Source organism: Triticum urartu, chromosome 1 (genome assembly GCF_003073215.2).
Source record: "Triticum urartu cultivar G1812 chromosome 1, Tu2.1, whole genome shotgun sequence".
Lineage (NCBI taxonomy): Eukaryota > Viridiplantae > Streptophyta > Magnoliopsida > Poales > Poaceae > Triticum > Triticum urartu.
In genome coordinates, this window is record NC_053022.1 from 368,134,556 (window position 1) to 368,156,683 (window position 22,128).

Sequence of the window (22,128 nt, forward strand, 5' to 3'; positions counted from 1 at the left end):
AATAATTAATGCCCATACCTTGTTAGACCAAAAGAAGCAATACTTCCATTGATAGACTAAACGACTCATGGCATGTGGACTAATGGACATGTCTTTTAATCCAAGGCATGAAGAACTCGGTACATGTGAGGAAGAGGAACATAATGCCGGAGGAAGGCAATAACAAGTATCAGTTCAAGGAGTTCTTGATGGAGACGATTGGCCAGATCTTACTTGTAGCTTTTTTTGTGGAAAAGTCTTTGACTCCACATTGTTGGGCTAAGTTATGTTCGCATCTCTGTTTTGGATTAAATCAATTGAACCTACTGGAAAAAAAATATCTTTTGAGAGTGTGACATTAGCAGGCATGACAAGAACGATGATAGGATGCTCATTGGAGATGAGGTCAAAAAGGTGAATACGCCAATGATGCATAGATATATGTATGAATTGTACATGTACACATAAAACATACTGTGACAAATATCTCATGCCAAGTTTTAGTTTTGGTAAGAGGTTTTGTTGCCCGTAGCAACGCATGGCCATTTAACTAGGTATAATTCAAAATAAATAAATTAAAAGCCCGTAGCAACGCACGGACGATCTAATAGTGTGGATAAAACTTTTCCAACTGCCGCAATACGTGGCGCCCCTGTTTTGGTTTGGTTATCCAGCTGAACACGAGAAGGCAGCAAAGAACGGAGTCACTGACATGTGGACAAAATGGCGGTGGGACCCAAATGTCTGCTTCCGTGGCATGGATCTGACGGAGGTTCTGCGTGCGCGCAACGAGCCACCACCGCGTCCGATCTGGCACTCGTCGTCGTCTCCCTTGCTCGGTTCCTCCTCTACAAACCTATCCCCGCCCGTCCGCCGCCGCCGCCGCCGCGAAACCCTAGACCGCCGCGAGCGAGCGTGAGCTCCATTAGCGAGTGTCATACAACATGGATTGCGGCACGGCCTCGCTCGGCGCCTTGCTCGCCGCCGCGCCGCTCCCCAGCCAGCGGCCCCGGCTGCTGCTCTTCTCGCCGCCGCCGTCGACGCTGTCCATTCAGGTCCTTGTTCAGATCTCGCCGGCGTTCTCCTGCACGGGCCGATACGGCCTTCTGTTGTAAGATTCTTAGAGAGCAGAGCTAATCAGCATGTGCTGATGTGCGATTTGATGGGAAAGTTGGGATTAAAAACCTTTTTTTTCTCTTTGGAAAGGATTTCTGAAAGTTGAACATTGGAAAATGCAAGGAACCGTCGTTGTTTCTTGTGTTGATGTGTATTGAATTGAATAATCTAATGTGTGGTACTTTATTGTCGTTGATGCAGATTCGGAATCGACTTTATTCGATGTCACTGCTTCGGCTCCGAAAGGCCCGAGGCATGGGAAGATGCGAGGCTTCTCTAGCAAGTAACTACACGTATGTGATTTCCACTGTGAACTGCATCGCATGCCTTGTTAGACTGTACCACTGCCATGCAGCGCACGCCAATTTGCTTGTGCTAATCTGCTAGATTGTCTGTGGCAATGTGTTGGTCGTGTCAAAATAGTTCTGATGGGAATCTCGTGGCTTGGCAGGCAGACATCAGAGTTTGCTGATTTGGATTGGGAGAACCTTGGTTTTGGACTCGTGCAAACTGACTATATGTATACTACAAAATGTGGGCCAGATGGGAACTTTGACAAGGGTGGAATGGTGCCGTTTGGGCCGATAGAAATGAACCCAGCATCCGGAGTCCTGAATTATGGACAGGTTTGTATGGGAGGTAGAAACTCCTTTATTCGTGTCTCTGGCAGACTGTAGTAATGTTCTGAAGGCCTAAATCTTCTTGTTCTGAAATTGTATTGGTTATGATTTGTAGGGGTTGTTCGAAGGCCTAAAGGCGTATAGAAAAACTGATGGCTCCATCCTGTTGTTTCGCCCAATGGAAAATGCAATGAGGATGCAAACTGGTGCCGAGAGGATGTGCATGCCTGCACCTCCTGTCGAGCAATTTGTGGATGCAGTAAAACAAACCGTTTTAGCAAACAAGAGATGGGTCAGTCATCTATCTAAAATGTTGGGTCATTGCCATAGTGCCATGTCATTGTTTATGTGGGCGATTTGATCATTTGCCAAATATCTTATGCATCCAGGTGCCTCCTACCGGTAAAGGTTCTTTGTACATTAGGCCTCTACTCGTGGGAAGTGGGGCTGTTCTTGGTCTCGCACCTGCTCCTGAGTACACATTCCTTATTTTTGCCTCCCCTGTTGGGAACTACTTCAAGGTTTGCATCAAAAGCTTGAACTTCTTTGTCCACTACTTTCATGAGATATTTTTCCCCAAATAAAAATAATAATTGGGCTATATACATTGTTGTACTTTCCACTTTGCATGGCAACATATTTCAGACTAGAAATTATGTAGCGACTATAATTACATTTATTTGTAGTACTGTTTTTGCCTTTTTGATTGATGATACACTAATCATGAATCAGATGTGGAATTCCAACTCATTTATGTACGATTGTTCCCGTTTAGTTTTTTCAGTGCCCATTCAATTTTTTCAGTGATATCTGCAGGAAGGATTAGCGCCAATAAATTTGATAGTTGAAGACAAGTTTCATCGGGCCACCCCTGGTGGAACTGGAGGTGTTAAGACCATTGGGAATTATGCCTCGGTAATTATGCTGTTAACTTTAGGTCCATTGTTTATGATTTGTTGGCTTGAATCGACAACAACTTTGCGATGCAAGTTTGTACCTACAGGAATTTGACTTTGCATCTTGAATTTCTGATATTTATGTTTCTGACGTCTTGATTTGTTTTTATTTCTATTTTTATTTGATGATTTGGGGCTTTCAGTGTTTAAAGTTCAAAATACAAAAGAACAATATCATGTTCTGATTGAAATAGGCTATGCCATCAGTGCAATTATTTTATTGCTGTTAAGTCTGATATGACAAAGCTTAAGCATAGCATACACTTGAAAAGTTAAAATGGAATAAGGTCATTGGAGATATTTTTCAAAGTGGAATACTGTAACATAGATAATTATACCGTGCATCTTTAACCTTTAAATCTCTCGTAGTCACTTCTACAGTTATTATTTTGTAGTAGAATTCACACACACATTGAATTCTTCTGCTGGGACTTCAAATACAACATTTTCTACTTAGCTTTTAGAAAAAATGTTGATGGATTGAATACATATTGGAATTGGAAAGCCTATGTGTTATAATGGTAAAGCCTATTTGTTATGATTGTGAATGCTCATTTATCCTCAAGTCAACTATCTTCCGGTTGTTTAAATTGTGGTCAAAGCCTATAGAATATAGATGCGATGGGTTATAAGGCTGGAATGGCCAGTCTATTCACTAGCTGAAATCCGTAATCGTAAACATCTTATGCTATCTTCTCTGCTAAAAGGTTCTGCTAATTGTGTTGAACTTGTGTATTCATGGCTTCTTCATTATCAGTATGTGTCCTTTATGTTGCATAGGTCTTGATGGCACAGAAGATTGCAAAGGAGAAAGGTTATTCTGATGTTCTCTACTTGGATGCTGTTGAGAAAAAGTATCTTGAAGAAGTATCTTCATGTAATATTTTTGTTGTGAAGGTAAGACATCGCTGTCACTGTCAGACATGCTTGCTATTTTGGATAAAAATAATCTTCAATCAGTTCAGGTAACACTGCTTAATTCTGAAAGCTACTACTGTGGTTAGATGTCTGGATATCCTAGTACCATCTTCACTCGAACTTAACATATTTTGCTTAAAGGGCACATTTGTCTTTTGTACGTAAAAGGAAAAAAGGTGAAAACTAAATTATATGCGGAATTATTAAACTGGAGTAGATATCTTGATTTCAAAATACTTCATTATCAGCTATGGAAACCAAAACATTATGGTTTTTATGAGCACGTGGTTGATAGCAACATCCATTAGCACGGCCCTTCCACTTACGGAATGTTAGCTGATAAAGGAATAAATTTCATACCTTTGAACAGATTACTTTGTGGAATCCGTCAACAGATCAGCATTATTTCATAGATAACGATTTGGATATCCTAGTAATATAGCAGCATCATGACTGTTCCTTAAGATATAGCACCATCTGACTGATCTACGCCTGTTATGTTTGGCATGGTTCTCTACCTATCACCTTGGTTTCTTATAAATGTTGCAGAACAATGCCATCATCAGAATGATGAGACTAATTACAAACAGTTACTTTAGCACAATTCATGTCTATTTTATGCATGTCGTTTGTAGCTTTGATCATGTTTCTTTTCTTGCTATTTGGACCAGGGCAATGTTATTTCAACTCCAGCAATAAAAGGAACAATATTGCCGGGCATCACAAGGAAAAGTATAATTGATGTTGCTCTGAGCAAAGGCTTCCAGGTATTATTTGTTAATCCTATGAATCGAAAGTCGAGATCGTTATGTTGCCGATCAGTTTGTCTAGATAGTTTCCTGTGATTGGCAGTTAACTATAGCATTGTGTGATGAATAGTGAGCATATTTAAGTGTGCTAGGTAGTGGTAAACTGGTAATTGCTTTTGTATCCCAATCTCCAGGATCCCTTTGTTTATAATTTTTTAAAGTGCCTTTGCAAGTTTTAAATTATTCCAATAAAACCAGCTGTATATTGGAGGAGGATTCACTATGAATCTACAAAAATCGTGAAAAAAACATCTATTTGTGTGATGCACGAAGAAGCAAACGGTAGCACTGCTATTTGCTATTTTAGATCACCATATTTATCTTTTTGTGCAGTGCATTTCTCCTTAAGATTCATAAATCCACGGTACGTTTTAACATCTATATGTGGAGATACTATTTTTAGCTTGTAAATGCACTTTGTGAAAATTTCAAAATAAATGATCACTGGGGTTTAGGAGCCAAAAATCCGCTCTCGTTAGGAACATCCATGTTTTTTTAATCGTATTCCTCAATTCTTCACCTTCCGTTATGAATGAATATTAACAGCGGACATTTTTCTTGTACGAATAATACATTTGTGAAAATATAGTTCATTTCTCCTAGCGGCGTGGATCCAAGTAGAAGAAGCAAAATACTGTTCTGAAACTGCTACTGAAAATATCTGAAAGCATGTTGTCAAATTCTGTTTAACATTTTTGCATGTATTTGGTTTTTGGAAGGTCGAGGAGCGGCTTGTGTCGGTGGATGAGTTGCTCGATGCCGACGAAGTGTTCTGCACAGGGACCGCCGTCGTAGTGTCTCCCGTAGGTAGCATTACATATCAAGGGAAAAGGTAAAACTACCTCTGTTTGTTCCTTGAGAGCTGAGCTCCTAGCTGAAACGTGTGCATCCTTAGATCAAAATCCAACTTGTCTCTCGAATGAACTCGGATATTCATTCCTCCACGGTAGCACACGAGATCTGATGCCCATTCACTGGCTTGTGCTTTGCAGGATAGAGTATGCTGGCAAGCAAGGAGTCGGCGCGGTGTCTCGGCAACTGTACACCTCGCTAACAAGCCTCCAGATGGGCCAGGTGGAGGACCCCATGGGCTGGACCGTGCAACTGAACTAGCCAACAATGTTTGCCTGCCATCGCCGCGCCGATGGGTTCATCGTGTTGTTGGCCTAGACTAAGAAAACATGATGTGTGATGGGGTTGCAAGGTCTTGTGTATCTTCAGTCAGTTTTGTAGGCCCTGCCTAAGTGGCGTCCCAGTGTGCATCTGTAGATGCTGGCGCATAAGATTGCGCAGCCTCTCCGCGAATGCGCCTTTTTTGAGGTTAATCAATGTTTTTGAACTGGAAACCGTAGCCTTTGTGGTGACTAGTGAGCAATGTAAAGTAGGATAAATCCTTATACTTTCCATATCGGGTTTCTTGCTTTTTTTTTGGAGGACATTGGAGTAGCTTGGCTTGTGATAATAATAAGAATAAGAGCTTGGTTTGCCGCAGTCGTATGATGTACTGCTCCTTGCCGTAATAAAAGAGCTCAAGGAGAAACACGACCTTGTCGAAAAACCAAGCTGGCGAATGTTGCACAATGGCTGGCACTCTTTATCACTGCCCCTTCATATAGCTAGGCTGTCACGTTTGTGCTGGACGGACCTGGCGGTTGGCATCACAAACGGTCGCTACGAGTCCACAGTTCGTGTGCCCACCCTGCGTTCTAAGAGGAAATGCTATAGACTGTTACTCCTTTTGTTCCTAAATACTACTCCCTCCGTTTTAAATTACTCGTCACATAAATGGATGTATCTAGAATTAAAATACACCTAGATACATCCATATCCGCGACAAATAATTCAGAACAGAGGGAGTAGTACAAGTCTTTGAAAAGATTCCACTATGAACTACTCCCTTCGTTCCTAAATATTTGTCTTTCTAAACATTTCAAATGACTACTACATACAAATGTATGTAGACATATTTTAGAGTGTAGATTCACTCATTTTGCTCCGTATGTAGTCACTTGTTGAAATGCCTAGAAAGACAAGTATTTAGGGACGGAGAGAGCACATATGAAGCAAAATGAGAGAATCTACACTCTAAAATGCATCTACATACATCCATATATGATATATAGTGAAATCTCTACAAAGACTTATATTTAGAAACAGAGCGAGTAGTTGTTTGCATCGATACCAGGAGGGCAATATCCATCTGGACCGTACGTTCATCACGGGAGGCGACGTAGCTAGCACGTAGTACACGGCCATCATCATCATCATCACCATCATGCCAAATGCTTACCGAATCGACAGCGACTTTTGCCTACGTGCACTGCAAACGCGCTTGTCGTACTACTCCACCCTCTAGCTCGGTGTTAGCCAGTGCAGGGTCCACCGACGCCCGGCTGAACACCAACATTACGCGCTGCATTTTGCTTTGTCTGCCACGTACCCTTTTTTTTAACACAGTACAGACGCAAACGCTCATATAAACGTGCATACACTCATCTCTATAAACGCACACACGCACATCTTATTCTTATGAGCACCTCCGAAAGACTGAGCCGGCATATCATCTTGAGATTTATCAAAGTCACCATAGACGTCTCGTAGTCGACGGAAACGTCCTCTTCCACTGAAAGCGTATCGCCGGAATTCCTGAAATAAATACAGGATAAATGCGAGCATCAGGATTTGAACCCTGATGGGTTGGGAATACCACTGTCCACCTAACCATCTCAACCAGAGGTTGGTTCGCTAGGTACCGCTTTGTTAGTTTGAAGATCCTACCCAACTCGACGACTGAGCAGTATGCACCAATCTTTGATTTTTTTGGTTTCAAGATCCTACCAGACTTGACGACTGAGCAGTATGTGCGTCTGCGTTCCAAAGATCCAATTTAAACATCCGGAAGAGACAGGTGCAGTTAAGATCCTACCCAACAACATGTCAAGAAAAAAAAAATGTATGCACTCCACTTCCGCCACCTCTAGTACTAGATCTGAGTCCGATCCATCCAGTGACATAAAGGGCTGAAATAGGTTGCCCGATTTGGGTAGGTGCAGATCGGGAATAATATCCATCCCATCCCAAGCGGCTCAGCTGTACCTGTACGTACACGGGGACAGTACAGTACTCCCACAGTGGTAGTACTACCTAGGCCAATGCCAGGTGATGTGGCCGACCTTTGTAGAAATCCCTTTTCACCCGCCAAAGAAAAAAGAATCACACGATTTTACAGCTGATGGTTGCACTTCCACCGGAGAATACCATGTTATTCCAGTGGAAAACCGTGAGATCCATTCCATCCACGAAAATGTCCATTTCAGGACAGGAGGAACAAATGGCGAACATGGCGTCTTCAAAGAGACACCACTCGGGATCGGACGATGACATCGCGCAAGGCAAGGCAAACCAAACGGAACACGGCGAGGCGAGGCCAAAAGGTTGCCATCTGACTCAGCACTCTCGCTGATCAAGTGGGTTTAGGGCTCTCGTCACTCTCGCTGTCGTGCAACGCAAGGTAGCATTAGGGGAAGGAAACTAACCAAGTGTCAAGTCCCTGGCCTAGACCTAACGACCCCCTCCCTGTTGCAACAGTGGGTCTGTGCGTTCCTCCGCTACTGCCTACTGGCAGCTGGGCCTGGCTCTTTTCTGAATCAGACTGCAGGTGTAAAGTTCACTGCTTGCCAGGCCCCCACCCGGATAGATCCCATCTCAACCACTACCTCCTGTCTCTAGCCAGTGCCAGTTGAATAACAAACCGCATATTGATTCTTGGGAAATGAGCGCTGTTTTTTATTTCTGTTCTGCAAAGGAGGATGAGCTGCCCCGTGTGATAGGATCAACTGGCCTTGGGACATACCCAATAAGGCCCTGTTCGGTACGTAGGAAAACCGAAGAAAAACCACCGGAAACTTATTTCTATGAAATCGCCACAGGAAACCCCGTTCGGTACAAAGGAACGCGTCCTTTCCAATCCGGTGGAAAGTCCCATGAACCAGCGTTTTCAGAGGAAAAATAGAATCTACCCAAAGCGCTTGTTTACGCGTATGCCCGAGGAATGGAAGAGAAAAGCTGCGACAAGGCATGCAACCGGACCCACACTGTATTTGATCTGTGTACAATTTGGTCCCACACGCACAGGAATTGAACTGTGGTTGATCTTTTTTAATATTTAAAATATACTGACGGGGACCCACATCGATTGATTTCCTATGGTCACTTTTCCTCTGTCTCAAACACCAACTCTGCATGCAGGTGCTTCAGTTTTCTTTCCTATGCTTTGCAGCTGCATTCCTCTCCATTTCCAGCGTTTATCTCCAATACTATGTTTTCCCTTCCTTTGACCCGAACAGGCCCTAAGTTCATTTTTTTTAAACAAAGTAGTTCATAAATATAAAATGTTTTGGATATTTTTTAAATGGACTACACGCGAACTGAAATGAGTGAAAAAACACGGTAAAGCATATTCATATAGATTTGACTTAATTTTTAGGACATCTTATATTTTATTTTATTTTTTGCGGGTAGAACATCTTATATTTGTGAACAAAGGGACTATTCCCAAGCTATGGTCCAGTAATGCTAGCTTTCTAGGGCTTAACTGGGCATGTTGTTCTTCTATTTACATGTAAATTATGGACAATAGACTAAGATCAAGTTGATGTGAAACATAACTAGTCTTTGCAATAATACGATACCAAGAGCTTATCGATATAACGAGGATGCACACAACCAACAATCACAAAAAACAAGAAAAACAAAATGGCATGACCTCAACATGTATGCCGAAGCAATCAACAAGACACAATAGCAAAACCCCAACATCAATCACCCTTGTTGGCGGAAGGTTCTCCAAAACCACGCTTCCAGGAAGAGAAAGGCATCTGAACATCGGCGTCGCGACATCCTACCTTCAACATGGATTTTTGCCAATGTAAAGCAAGTTTGATCCGTTTTCAAGGCAACGGCTTCAACATGAAAACAAAATAACTAATCAAAATTAGGTCTAGAGTTCACCAAACTCTAGAACCGATACTCAAGGAGTAACAACAAAACGAAGTCACCATATATTGCGGCCTCACTCGCTGAGATAATATTGTCGCAACTCCCCGATTGACAACGCAAAACGTTTGTACAGCCTTAAGCATCTTCCCAGTCGAAACGCCTCTGAAGAGCGTTCTTAAATTCTCTCTCTTATGGGTCTAGTTGGTTCTCATGATTCCCAAAGCATGTTCGGAATAGCGTGAGATGTTGAAACCTACAAGAATTCATAATAGAAACCGTTTGGTTGCATTGTAGAAAAATGCAGGAGTTTTGATACATTGTCAGGTGCATGGTATAATTATCATAGAAAAATTCATGAGGTTCACCTTAATAAATATTTTCTCTAAAATTGCATGCAAAATGATCACAGGAGTATTTCCTACGGTTTACAATCCTACGAAACCAAACAAGCATTCCTTAAAGAATTCCATGGAATCTCATCAAACCAAACATGTTCCATACAACCCTAAACCCTGATACATCCTGCCTCACCATATAAAGTCATCAACTTAAGATTTGAACATGCCAAAGCGGTACTCCCTCCTTTCCATGATGTAAGACATTTTATGGCACCACATCAATGCCAAAAAAGTCTTACATTATAGGGCAGATGGGGTATTATTCAAAATGAATTTTGTCAAGATAGTACTCTGGAGGCAATTCCTGTAGCTCGTACGCTCCAAAAGAAATTCTGCAAACACATTATTGTAACAAGATGGCTAAAGTGAAGCACACCACATGACTGACCAGCAGTTTGATTGATTGCTAATAGCGCCGGCAAAACAAAGAAACAGTGTTTAAATGGTCTGTGCATAAACTACACAACTGCTGGTGAGGATTGGAGTGGGGCAGCACCTCTTTTCTTTCCGGGGAATAAAAAGCCGGCGGCCTGAGACAGCTGATAGGTAACAAACCATCACCGTCGGCATCGTTATCCGATAACCATGACGGTATCCCTCACGCGTGTGGTCGGGTTGGGTTGGGTTGGGTTGGGTTGCAAGCACATGTTTACTCCGTTTGTATATTTTGGATTAATTTCCAGGTCGAAAATCGCCTTCTTGGTTAATGCACCCTGTACAATCCCCTCTTTTTTAAGACCACTCTGTCCAATACTCTACTAGTACCTCATATACTAGTGCTACTCAAATAATACTACTAGTGCAGTGGAGAGAGAAGCGAGCTACCAGATCAGAGCGCCTCCAGCTTGCTTGCGGGCGTCGCCTACCTCCACTCCGCTTTTTCTCCGAGGGAGAAAATGCTGGCGCACTCGCCGAAAGTGGCATGTGGTGGGCGGCCTGCTACCGTGCCGTAGCCCCGCCCCCCGCCCGGTGCGCTCCCTCCCATCCACACCGTCCCGTTCCACTCCATTCTTTTCCTTTCCACCAAGGAAGCAACCAGAGCGACGGAGCCGACGCTGACCACCCTCACCAGGGGTAGCTTGGGTTGGGCGAGCTGATTCCCGCTCCACGGAAAAAGAAAAGAAAAGAAAACAAGAGCAAAGCAGCCTCCGCCGATTCCTTTCTTCCCCGCCAGGCCAAAGCCAGAGGATGGGCGACAGCGCAGGGCCGACCCAGACCCGGGCGACGCTGTGAGGATCGATTCTCCAGGTGGCTGTTTTTCTTTCTTTTCTTTCTATGCGGGAGGAGACTGGAGAGAAGAGGCCGGAGAGAGAAGGGGAAAGCGGCCGGCTGCTGAGGCTTCCACCCGGTCGTGATCTGTGATTCATTCGTCAGGTAGGTTCCCCGTGATCTCTCTTGGACGGATGGGTGGGTGGGTGTGTTCGTTGGTTGGGATCTGCGGCGTTTTCTGTTGGTGGGGATTCGTTTTGGTTGTTCGGGTTCATTTCCCCTCTTGTTTTAAGTTTTAACCAATTCACAGTCTGGTGAGTTCTCATGCTTGCAACTAAGATAGGAGCTTGTCAGATAGTATACTCTTGTTGAGTAGCTGCTAATTAGCTGGATTTGTTCATCAAAGTGGCTTTTTTATCAGGAACTTCCATTTGCTTCGTTAAGATTTACTCACTGTACTAGTTTGATTGATTATTGGGTTCATCAGATATCTGCCAATCTCCCTTGTTTTGCGGCCGAACAGTCCCAGTTCTACTCATCTTGTCTTCAGAGTTCAGAGAGATATCATTCCTTCCCCATTGAAAATCCGGCTGCTAACTTGTGTTGATCTACCTACGTGCAGTGACCCAAGAGATTATTAACTGTACGAAACAGTACAAGACACAAGAAACAACAGATTGTTCCAAAATGGGGAAGCGAAGCAACAGGCGGTCCGCGGCGCAAGACGATACCAATGTCGGCTGCGTCTGGGGCCTAATGCGCATGGTCTATTTTCGCCGCGACCCCAGATTCTTGATGGACGCGAAGCAGGCCGGCGGGAGACATAAGCTCCGGGAGATCACAGGTGAAAATAAAATCATCTCTTTTACTCATCACAGGCTCATTGCTGCTAGCAAATTCAGATGGTTCAAGTTGCTTTTGAATTTCAGGTGCTGTCGCTTATCCAGTAAAGTTACTAGTTTTATACGAAAACCACACAACGATTTTGCGCAGTGTTATAAGAAAATCATAAGAGATGCTGATACTGTCAGTTCGTTGATCATCTTGCTCGGTTGCTTTCACTGGCTTGTTTCACATAATTATGCTTACAGTTTAGAAGTGCAACCTCTGTGGCTGGATGAGTTTGTTTTGTCATTCCTTGCCCTACTTTTAGGTTGAGTTAAAGAAGATCGGTCACTGCATCTGATGCCCAATCTAGAACTAGTAAATGATGAATGTTTAAGATAGTTCGGCAATTGAATGTGCAGCGTGGATTTTCTCTTGACTTGTTATGCTATTGCACAATATTCTGATGATGGACACTATTTCTTTTTCAGACGGAAGGGACTTGGGGAAAAGGCCTAGGGATTTTGAGGAAATAGAAAAAGATGATGTAAGTTAACGAAACCAAGAAAATTAAGGTCTCAGGAGTAAATCCGCTTTCATATTTCATTGACTACCGTGTGTGAATGAAACCATTATTTTTCAAATCTGCAAGTATCATGGATCCATACAGAAGCATTGGTTTTCCTAAAACGGTTCTATTTTACTTCCTCTGTTTTTCAGAACATAGAAAACGGCCCTTTGCAGCAACCAACCGTCAAAAAACTTATGGAGGATGAATTGGGGCGTGTGAATCTTTTGAGGACAGTTCCAAACAACGAGGTTCAGAGAAGATTAGCTGATCTGGGAAATGACCTATCTCTTGATAGAAATTCAGAGCATACAAATAACACAACAGGAACTTTAAATGACAGCACGGATATCTCCGTGTCTCGTTTATCTGGATCAGTGGATTCTGAGGGTTCCAAGAGCTTGAACCACAGTGAATATGACCTCGAATCTGTCTTGGCAAGCTTCTTAGGTGAGATTTATAGGTGCCACAATGAATGTCCACATGATGATTGCAAGAGTAGCAGTGAATTGTGTCCTTCACTGAAGTCCCTAATCCATAAGAAGCTTAATGACTTAAGCAATCTTCAATCCAATATTGATTGTGAACAACCTCAAGAGAGCAAGGGAGAAAAGCTACTGGGTGGTAATGGCATTTCTAGCAGCAGGACAGTTCAGTCCAAGGAATTCAAGGATGCACTGGAGATACTGGGTTCAAACAAGGAACTTTTCCTGAAGGTGCTTCAGAAGCCTAATTCACATATGTTGGACAATATCAGAAACCACCAAAACAGTAGATTGACAACCAAGTTAGAGCCCAATAAAAATCTTGGAGAAACTAATTTTGTTGAAGAGACAAGGGGCTCAAATCATGACTTGTCTGCACCGGCACAGGCTAAGGAGAGCAAACATATGTTCTTCTGGAGGAAAGACAAGTCAAAAATAAAGAAGACGCTGCCAGAAGGAATCAACGGATCTCAGCCTGTTAGCAAAATAGTTATTCTGAGGCCAAATCCAGGAAAAGGAATTGATCAGACGGTGACAAGCAGTGCAAGATATTTACATCAGGAACCTAGTACCTCTCAAACTCCAGAGTACAGTGGGAGGGAAAGTTCGAAATTTTCAATCAAAGAAGTTAGGAGGAGATTCAGAATTGTGACCGGTGAGACAAGAAGAGAAAGAAATGCAGCACCTGCAGATGACCTTCAAAGAGTCTCACGTTGGCATTCCATGATTGCAACTAAGAAGGGTTCAGGGCATCACACGCAAGGGAGCTTGGCAGACAAATCTGCATCAAGTTTTAAGAACGACATCGCCAGACCTTCAACCAGCAGCAAGCAAAAGCAACAAAATGGCAGCGAGACTGAAATTAGTGGGCGTATAGTAGCTCCACAAGATGGTTCTATCTTCTACAAGGAGGCTAAGAAGCATTTAACGGATATGCTAAAGGATAATAATGTGTCTGGCAACCATCCAACAACCCAGTCCTCAAAATCCTTGGAAGGAATGCTTTTGCTCCCTCACTGCGATGTGTCTTCTCCTAGGAGTAGCCCTAGTGGAAAACGCCGCACTGATCTCTCACCTGAAGAGACAGACTCTTGCCTTGTACCCATGGTTGACAGTGAAGAATCCACACAAGAGAGGAGTCAATCATGGGACGACTCTCGGAGCAGCACTGCACATTGTACTAGTGTAGCAGTTGATGATCAGGTGGTTGCTCAGGACAAATGTAGCATGAAAGAAGAACCACAAGAAGGTAACCATCTATAGTTGCATGAATCATCAGGGTAAACTGAGTGGTACATTTTTTTATCTTCAAACAGAAATAACTCTAGAATCTTGTGCAGGACAACGAGATGTTACTGATGTAGCAGACGCCATATCTATTGAAGGAATTGGCAAAATAGACTGTTCTGAAATCGTCTGCATCCCAGAAGAACTATGCAGAGATAGCCCGCGGCCAGTAAGCTCCCAGCACTATTTCATGTTTTCGTTGCGATATCATATGTTAACACAGCATGTTTCATTTATAGGATATGTTAGAGGAAGCAGAGCAAGGAAAAGAACCTGTTCAAATCTTGTTGAGCTATCCTGAAAGCATTGTTGAATTGGAGCAGCAAGAACCAGGAACACCTGAACCAAGAGCATCAACCAAATTTATCTCAGATTGTTCCCCCGAGTTAAGCCATGACAAACAAGAACAGCCCAGTCCTATATCTGTTCTTGATTCATTCTATGAAGATGTTGCAGATCCTGAATGCGAAAACATTAAACAATGTGAGTGAGCCCAATTTACATAAATAGATGCAACCTTTTTTTTTTAACATTTTCCCAGTAAAAAAATAATCTGTTCAAATAGATCTGCATGGCTTAACCCGTTTGTGACATACAGGTGATCTGCATGAAGAATTGCGTGGAGCCCTGTACTTCCCAGATAACGAATCAGATCTAAAGGTCTTTTGGGAGGACAAGAGCGTCCGGTTAGATTATATAAAGTTGGTTTTGGAGCTCTCAGAATTATGTGCTGAACAGAATTTAGAGGTATGGTATCTGGAGGATGAATTAATCAGCCCTTGCCTGTTGGAAGAACTACCAAATCAAGGTGATCAAATAGACGATCTGAAAATTCTGTTTGACTGTATCTGCGAAGCTCTAACAGAGATCCAGGAGAGATATTTTAGACTCTCTTCTTGGTTGTCGTTTCTCAAACACGACATACGGGTACCTCCAATGGGAGAAGACCTCGTCGCAGAAGTTGACAAATATGTTGACGATTACCTCCGACATAGTTTTCAAAGTACATTAGATCATACAATAAAGAAGGATTTCGAAGTTCGGACATGGATGGACATTCGGTCGAAGACTGAAGGTATCGTTGTGGAGATATGGGAGTTTGTGTTAGAGGAACTTATCGATGAGGCTGTTTTCGATTTGTGGATTTGAAGCTCTGATCAGGTCCCCTGTCGGTGGTGCTTTGTGAGGGGTATATACACTAGGTATAACTGTAGAGGTTTTCATGCTGACAATAACACCATTTTACGTGGCAGAATAACACGGGCTGTTTTGTTTGGCCCGTTCGAGTAAAGTAATGAGAGTGTGAACTTCGACGACGTTTTGCTCGTCGAAGTGTGTATAACTGCAGCGGAAGAAACTTCTCTGATGCATGACAGCGGAAGTTTCGACCTGCAAACCTCCCAGCCGTGCAGCTTGTCTAGACTAGATGAAGTTTGGGTAACTGTCACAGCCATGCCTCTTGGACAGCTAAAATGCACAGCAGTCTGAAAGGCTTTGCGGATTTTCCTCTTGTACATTGTGATCAGAGGTGATCACACATGTATATTGTTTTTTTCCTTTTCTTTGTGTTTGTGTGTACATGTGTAATAGTTTTTCGAGAATCACACATGTGTAACAGTTACCATAATATATGACAGATCAAATGCTACTACATGGTCTTCATTTTCCGAAATATCAGTGTATTCTAAGTTAAGTTAGACAACTCCTTGTTTCCTTGGATAAACATGCGCTCTACCTGTATTTGCTGTTACTCAAAGTAGATGTCAACTACTTCCTCTGTCTCAAAATATAAGACGTCGTGTGTGTATGAAGTGCAGTGCATTTGGTCACCAACTTTCAAATGTTATTGTCGCAGTAAATTCAACTTTCTCTAAGGTTTATAGACGGTCATGAATGAATGTGATTATTTATTTCTTGTTAAGTTGGATGTCCCAGTCCTAACTCTGATATATAACAAGTTTTTTGACATTCCTAGCTACCAGGCATCGCACTTGGTCCTTAACTTTACCAAGATCGATGAGCAAGAAAGGGGTAAAACACACACACTGTTTTGTTGGTCAGGCACAACCTGAAAATCAGATGAAAAAGCCAAAAAATATCTTACAGGACACACACTGTTGGTCAGACAAACTCTGCATATTCTCTTTGCAAGATATATAAACCTTGCAAATCCTTGACTACGTCAGTAGTAGAAATCTCACGGTACAAAAGTTACCGTGAGATCATCATCCTAACCTACGCCGTTTCCCATCACAGAGAGCTGGGAACAAGGCTCGAAAGTAAGTACATTTTGCTCTTATGTAAGAGCGTTCGTTCGTTCGTTCTCTCGACGAATCCGTCCGTCAGGTTTGGTCCGTCGCTCACTGTTCATTTCCTGGCAGCCTTGTCGGCAAAAAGAACCTCGTCCGTCCACGACACGATGTTGAACGCCAGGCTCTCCAGCACCCTCGAGTAGCTCTCCAGGATCGCCTGCCCAACATCCTACACAAGAAATAGCATCCATCTCACCCCATCAGAAAACAGCATTCCATCTTCATCAAGATTCAAGTGTGTGATGAACTGATGATCATTCAAGTTCAGATAAATGTATCTTGGTGTCAAATTCAGATGATGCAGATATGGGATGCTGTTGTTGATTTGATTGGCTACCTTGTTGAACTGGATCTTGCTGGTGTCGAGGGTGGTCTGGGAGAGGCCGGGGAAGCGGTGCTTGATGCAGAGGAGGAGGCTCTCGGCCCTGCCGGCCAGCGCCACGTTCTTGCCGCCCTCGCCGCCGTCGTCGGCGGCCGCGGCGAGCTCCTTGACCCGGCTCCACTGCGCCGACCTCCCGACGCCGTGGCTCGCCGTCGCCTTGCGCCGCCACACGTACATGGCCGCCTCCACCCGGTCGGCCAGCGCCAGCGCCTCGTGCTCCGACGACACGTCCACGCAGTCCAGGAGATAGTCCGGCGAGAACTTGTCGGAGCTGTGCATGGCGCGGTACACCGCGTCCCCCACGCTCGCCTTGCCGCTCTTCGGGAGCAGCGCCATGAACGACTCCGGCACCTCCATGTCGCTCAGCACGCCGCTGTTGATGGCCACGGCCGCCTTGTGGATCTGGTTCGCGCAGTCGCGCCTCTGCCGGAGCTCCTTGCGCGCCTTCACGGACAGCCCGCCCTCCGGGACGCACGGCACCGGCACCCACCACTTGTCCTCGTTCCGGTGGGCCGTCGTCGTAGACCGCCGGAACGACGACGACGGCGAGGACGACGAGGTCACCGACCCGAACGACCTCGTCCCGGCGTCCGCGTACCAGAACTCCGCCTTCTGGAAGCTGTCCATGATCTCCTGCGCATGTCAACGACACATTTCGTTGGCACTGGTCAGAATTCAGAACAAAGAAAGATCATCACCTCGTCGTCTTAAGAAAGATCATCTACTACTTACGATGAGCATGGCGTCGAGCTTCTCGAGGGCGGGGAGGTTGATGTAGATGTCGGATCTTGGCCTGGTGGCCATGACCTCGACGCGGGTGCCGTCGGAGAGCGGCTGCGTGGAGGGGTAGAACTCGACGATGTAGTCGCAGACGGCGAGGAGGCAGTCCATCTCCCTCCTCCACATGGCCTTCTTCCCCGCCGGCAGCGGCTCCAGCTTGTGGCAGTTCCCGAAGACCGTGGCGTAGAGGTTGGTGATGGCGTTGGAGATGGCGACGGCGGTGCAGACGCCCTTGCCGCCGCCGGACATGTCCTCGCCCAGCAGCAGCTTGGAGAACCGCTCCTTGACCAGGTCCAGCTCGTCCTCGGCGGAGCGGCGGTCGAGCACGTCGGCGCGGGGCTTCATGCTGAGCCGGCTGAGCGCGGCGGCGGGGGAGCCGCGGCCGCCGATGAGCTTGGACACGGCGGCCGTCCCGAAGGGCCCGCTGTGGTCAACGCTGCGGTCCGAGAAGGTGGACACGTCCGAGGCGGTGCGGCTGAAGTCCACCGTGTCGTGCAGGCTCGGCGCCGTGGACGACGACGAGCAGCACTGCGCCTCCGCCTCGGAGCTCTCGTCGGACACCGAGGTCGACGGGCTGTTGCTGCTATCCGCCATGGCAGCGGTTGGTTCTTGGCTTCCTTCCTTCCTTCCTTCGTGTACTACACCTGCTTTATAAGGAAAGGGTCCCGGTGAATTCTCGCGAATGGCGCGACAAATCCATCGAAATGGGAGCACAGGACAAGATTTGAACTCCTGTGCGTTAACACAAAATTTAAGCGCATTTCCCGAAATTTGAGCGATTCATTCTTGTTTTTTACATCTTGATTTGCTGCTTTTTAGACGATGGCTACTTCTGATGAGCATGCCATGCAGATCGCAAGAAAGTAGGCATGAAATGCTTTTGCTTTTGAATCTTCTTTAGATGCATGGGAAGAAAACAAGCACGGCTTTTCGTAATTCCACCACACATTCTTCTTGGCTGCTGGATGCAAATCAAAGGAATCAAATGGGAAGGGGAAGCAAATTAGTACCTTTTGTGCCGCTGATTTGATCCCTAAGCCAATGATCTGCTTGTCCTTGCCATATGCATTGGAGGAAGAAAAGCTCTTGTGTTCTCTCTATCAGCTTTCTCTCTGCTCTGGCAGGTCTCCCTTTTCTCTCTCTCGACAATGGCAGATCACAGAGGGGAGAAGCGGCAATGTGGGCAATGGATAGTATGTTTTCCTTGGTCATGGAAAGTGGTCATGCCATAGGGAGGGATTAGTGATTTGTTTCCCTTATTTTATTGGTCGTGGGAAGGAAGTGTCTGTCTAAAGAAATCGGGGCAGGATTATGTTTGCGTGTATGAAATTAAGGGATAGTCAACCATGGTATTGGTGGGCTGGATCGTTCCTAATCTTTGTGATGTAGTATAATATTCTGTATATTGGACATATAAAAGAAGAGGGGAAAATGCATGCTTTCTAGTTACACATTTTAAGCATTATGCCATACAATGCATGTTTAAATGACACGGAAATATCACAGACAATCCATTGATTGAGAAAAGTGAACGAAAATACCTTGCAAACCTACAAAACTACAAATGGGCATTTTAGACACTGAGGCTCTATTTGGCATTGCAGTGGAAATCAATTTTCCACGTCGAGTTAATTGCACTTTGTATCCCTAAGTTTTACATTTGTGACATCAATGTCTCATTTAGCAGATTTTTCGCATTTCACTCCATTAAAGCAAATTTATGCCACATTTTACCCCATTTTAAGCAAACCCGTGCTAAAAATGTGAAAAATCTACTAAATAAGGTAACTGTTGTCACAAACGTGGAACTTAGGGGTAAAAGGTGAAGTCTTCCCTTCCACTCGCTTCACTTCATCGTCGTCCTCCTCCACCTCGCACCGTCGTTCGTCCCACTTCCCCTTCTTTCTCCTTCCATTTTCTAGGCCCCTCTTTGATGTTTGCGGCCGGTCACGCTGCAAGGCACGATTTCGGTGTGGGCTCTCTAGATTTTTCTTTCTTTCTAGAAGACAGAATGCACCACAACCACATCACATGTGTCACAAATGATTGGAGGACAGTAAGATTAGTGAGCTGGAAAGAGCGGGTAATTACCATGGCCTAACGGGCCGTGCAACAGAAGAGGGTGCTTGGGATTAGTTGGTCACATTACAAATGATGGTGCACGTACGGCTAAGCGTTCACGATAGTATAATTTTAATCCAGTTAGGGCGGTGGTAGTAGTATAGTAGCAGTAGGGGCAGTTCGCTAATGCGGCGTGATCTATGCGATGGAAGATGAAAATGTACATTTATTTGCGTCTAGCTGTAGTAGTGTCAACTTTGCGTGCAGAGTGGCCAAAGCTCCCTTCAACCCTTGCACGACGCAAGCAGGTTTTCTCCCAAGCCGTGGCGTGATCATGGATCATGGATGGACGGTGCGGAGGTCAAGGACACGGTAGGTCTATTTTTTTTTCTTATAGAAGAGACACATTTGAAGAAGAAACGAAGTAATCTTGTGATGAATTAATTAGATTTTCTTCTCGAGAATTGAATCAGCTGGCCGTTTAGCTCATCCCCAGTATCATGTACTCCCTCCGTCTTATAATGTATAAGACGTTTATTATGGAATGGAGGGAGTAGTATTTCTTAAAGAAATGCAAAGTTTTTCTTTTAGCACATAACAAAGGAAAATGCTCAAATACATGCACATACACTCATTCTTTATGAACGCACACACGTATATCCTAACTCTATGAGCATCTCCATGATTGTAAGCTGACGCAACATTTGAGACTGATGAAGTTACCGAAGGCGCTTCGTATCAACGGAAACGCCTCCTCCCACTGAACGAATATTGCCGAAAGACTGAATAAATCCAGAAAAATGTGAGCACCAGTAAGTCTAGGACTTGAATTTTGGTGGGCTGGTTTCACTACAAAAAACCTAAGGGCATGTCCAACGTGGACCCTCAAAACGCCTGCATGCATCCGGACCAAGCTGCTCGGATGTAGTTTGTCAACCAAAGCGGACCCCTATTTGTCAGCGGAGTTGATGCTTGTTCGAGTCCCCGCAGACTGGACACAAACCGAGGGAGCTTTGCAGGAGTCCGGACAACCACCATGTCGGAATCTGACACCCCGGGCATACTCAAATCCCCATCCCGGTCACTTTTCTTCCACTCTGCTCATGCTCTTCCCTTGCTCTGCATCCACACTCTCCTCGTCACTGAGTACCCTCCGCCCCTGCTGACGCCATCCATGGCGTATACCACACACAACTTTTTTTTGTTGAACTTCTTGTTATTTACTAGAGTAAGTATGATGGTGGGGTACTCGGTGACGGAGGATGAGTTGATATACAATGCATGGAAGCTTGTATCTGCAGACTTTGTAGGCATGAGGCAAGGGGGGTTGATGTGTTTGGCAAAACATGCGGGCTTCGTTTCATGAGCAAAAGCACTTCACATACAATGACTTACACATGAGAAATGATCGGTGCAACACCATCTCCAACTCCCTCATGAACATTTGTGGTGCGGTTGCATGAGTGGAGACAGTGTCGCCACTGAGCTCGTTAACCATGGAGATCGTAACTTTTGCTTTTTGTTGCAGTGAGTGGAAGGAGTTGTGCGGATTTTGACTCGAGTATCGTTGAATTTGAAATCGGTGAATTCGAGAAATTTGTTGAACATCCGGTTATCTCGGATATATATTTACATTTGAACTATTATTGTACTAGGGATATTTGCAAGTTATTTATGGATGAATTGTGCTACTTCTTATAATTATTTTGAGTTTTGTAGACTTAAAGAAAAAAATAGGGTTGGACATTTAGGGTGCATGGTTGGATGTCCGACTCTTGTATCCATGTCTGCGGACAAATTCACAGACAGATAGTGTGTTCGTTTTGAGGGTCGGCGTTGGAGATGCCCTAACCATCCGAGTTACTCTCAGGTCGGTAGAGCTTGCGGTGTGGATTCTTGGGACATGGTTCCAGGTGCACTCTATATAGCATTTCAATTTTATTAAAATGTGTATGGAAATAAAACAATATTGAAACTTGCTTGTGACAAACATGTTCGGGTGTTCTGCTCACATATGAAGTTTCGCGAAGAAACGGCTTTGGTGTTCTTCTTGCCGGAAAAACAAATTGCAACTCAAACAACTTGAACAGTAACCTTTTCACAAAACCGATTTTATTTTCTTCCTGCAGAAGACCATAAAAGTCATTTTTGGTGAACTTTACACGTGATTATGAAACCAGACCATATTCATTACAAAATAGTTTCATAACTGTTTGATCTTTTCATATATATAGCTTGATGTCAAAACGTTTTCCGTCTCTCCGTTTGATTAGCCAGCAATACTATTAATAGTCTATGTTTGGGCTAGGCAGGTAGCTAGTCGTGCGCACTGCGTGGCCGTCACGATGCTCCCCTGGTTGCAAGTCTCTCGTTTGGGGCGCATGTTACCGGGTACGGGTAGGTGTACGTGCATGGCACGTAGCCG

At 44.5% G+C, this 22,128-nt stretch overlaps 3 protein-coding genes across 4 annotated transcripts; 2 read left to right on the forward strand and 1 right to left on the reverse strand.

The window, feature by feature from the left end:
- The first annotated feature begins 771 nt into the window (after positions 1-771).
- On the forward strand, positions 772-5,889 carry LOC125512854 (branched-chain amino acid aminotransferase 2, chloroplastic-like). The gene is made up of 10 exons (XM_048677930.1): positions 772-1,034; positions 1,297-1,388; positions 1,547-1,721; positions 1,831-2,007; positions 2,105-2,236; positions 2,532-2,630; positions 3,452-3,568; positions 4,261-4,356; positions 5,118-5,230; positions 5,391-5,889. The coding sequence occupies exons 1-10, from the start codon at positions 924-926 to the stop codon at positions 5,509-5,511; spliced, it is 1,233 nt and encodes a 410-aa protein (XP_048533887.1). The 5' UTR covers positions 772-923; the 3' UTR covers positions 5,512-5,889.
- Positions 5,890-10,604: 4,715 nt separating this feature from the next.
- On the forward strand, positions 10,605-15,819 carry LOC125512864. The gene is made up of 7 exons (XM_048677938.1): positions 10,605-11,168; positions 11,626-11,847; positions 12,320-12,375; positions 12,549-14,130; positions 14,222-14,337; positions 14,408-14,651; positions 14,767-15,819. The coding sequence occupies exons 2-7, from the start codon at positions 11,691-11,693 to the stop codon at positions 15,315-15,317; spliced, it is 2,706 nt and encodes a 901-aa protein (XP_048533895.1). The 5' UTR covers positions 10,605-11,168; positions 11,626-11,690; the 3' UTR covers positions 15,318-15,819.
- A 120-nt stretch (positions 15,820-15,939) lies between these two features.
- Positions 15,940-18,893, reverse strand: LOC125512874 (rop guanine nucleotide exchange factor 3-like). 2 transcript variants are annotated; one of them, XM_048677954.1, is made up of 4 exons: positions 18,653-18,893; positions 17,595-18,286; positions 16,818-17,495; positions 15,940-16,649 (listed from the first exon to the last, which is right to left on the reverse strand). In XM_048677954.1, the coding sequence occupies exons 1-4, from the start codon at positions 18,852-18,854 to the stop codon at positions 16,536-16,538; spliced, it is 1,686 nt and encodes a 561-aa protein (XP_048533911.1). In that variant the 5' UTR covers positions 18,855-18,893; the 3' UTR covers positions 15,940-16,535. The 2 variants fall into 2 exon arrangements, with proteins under 2 accessions (XP_048533911.1, XP_048533904.1); XM_048677947.1 differs by having other exon boundaries at positions 17,595-18,289; positions 18,653-18,874.
- Between the last annotated feature and the right edge of the window lie 3,235 nt (positions 18,894-22,128).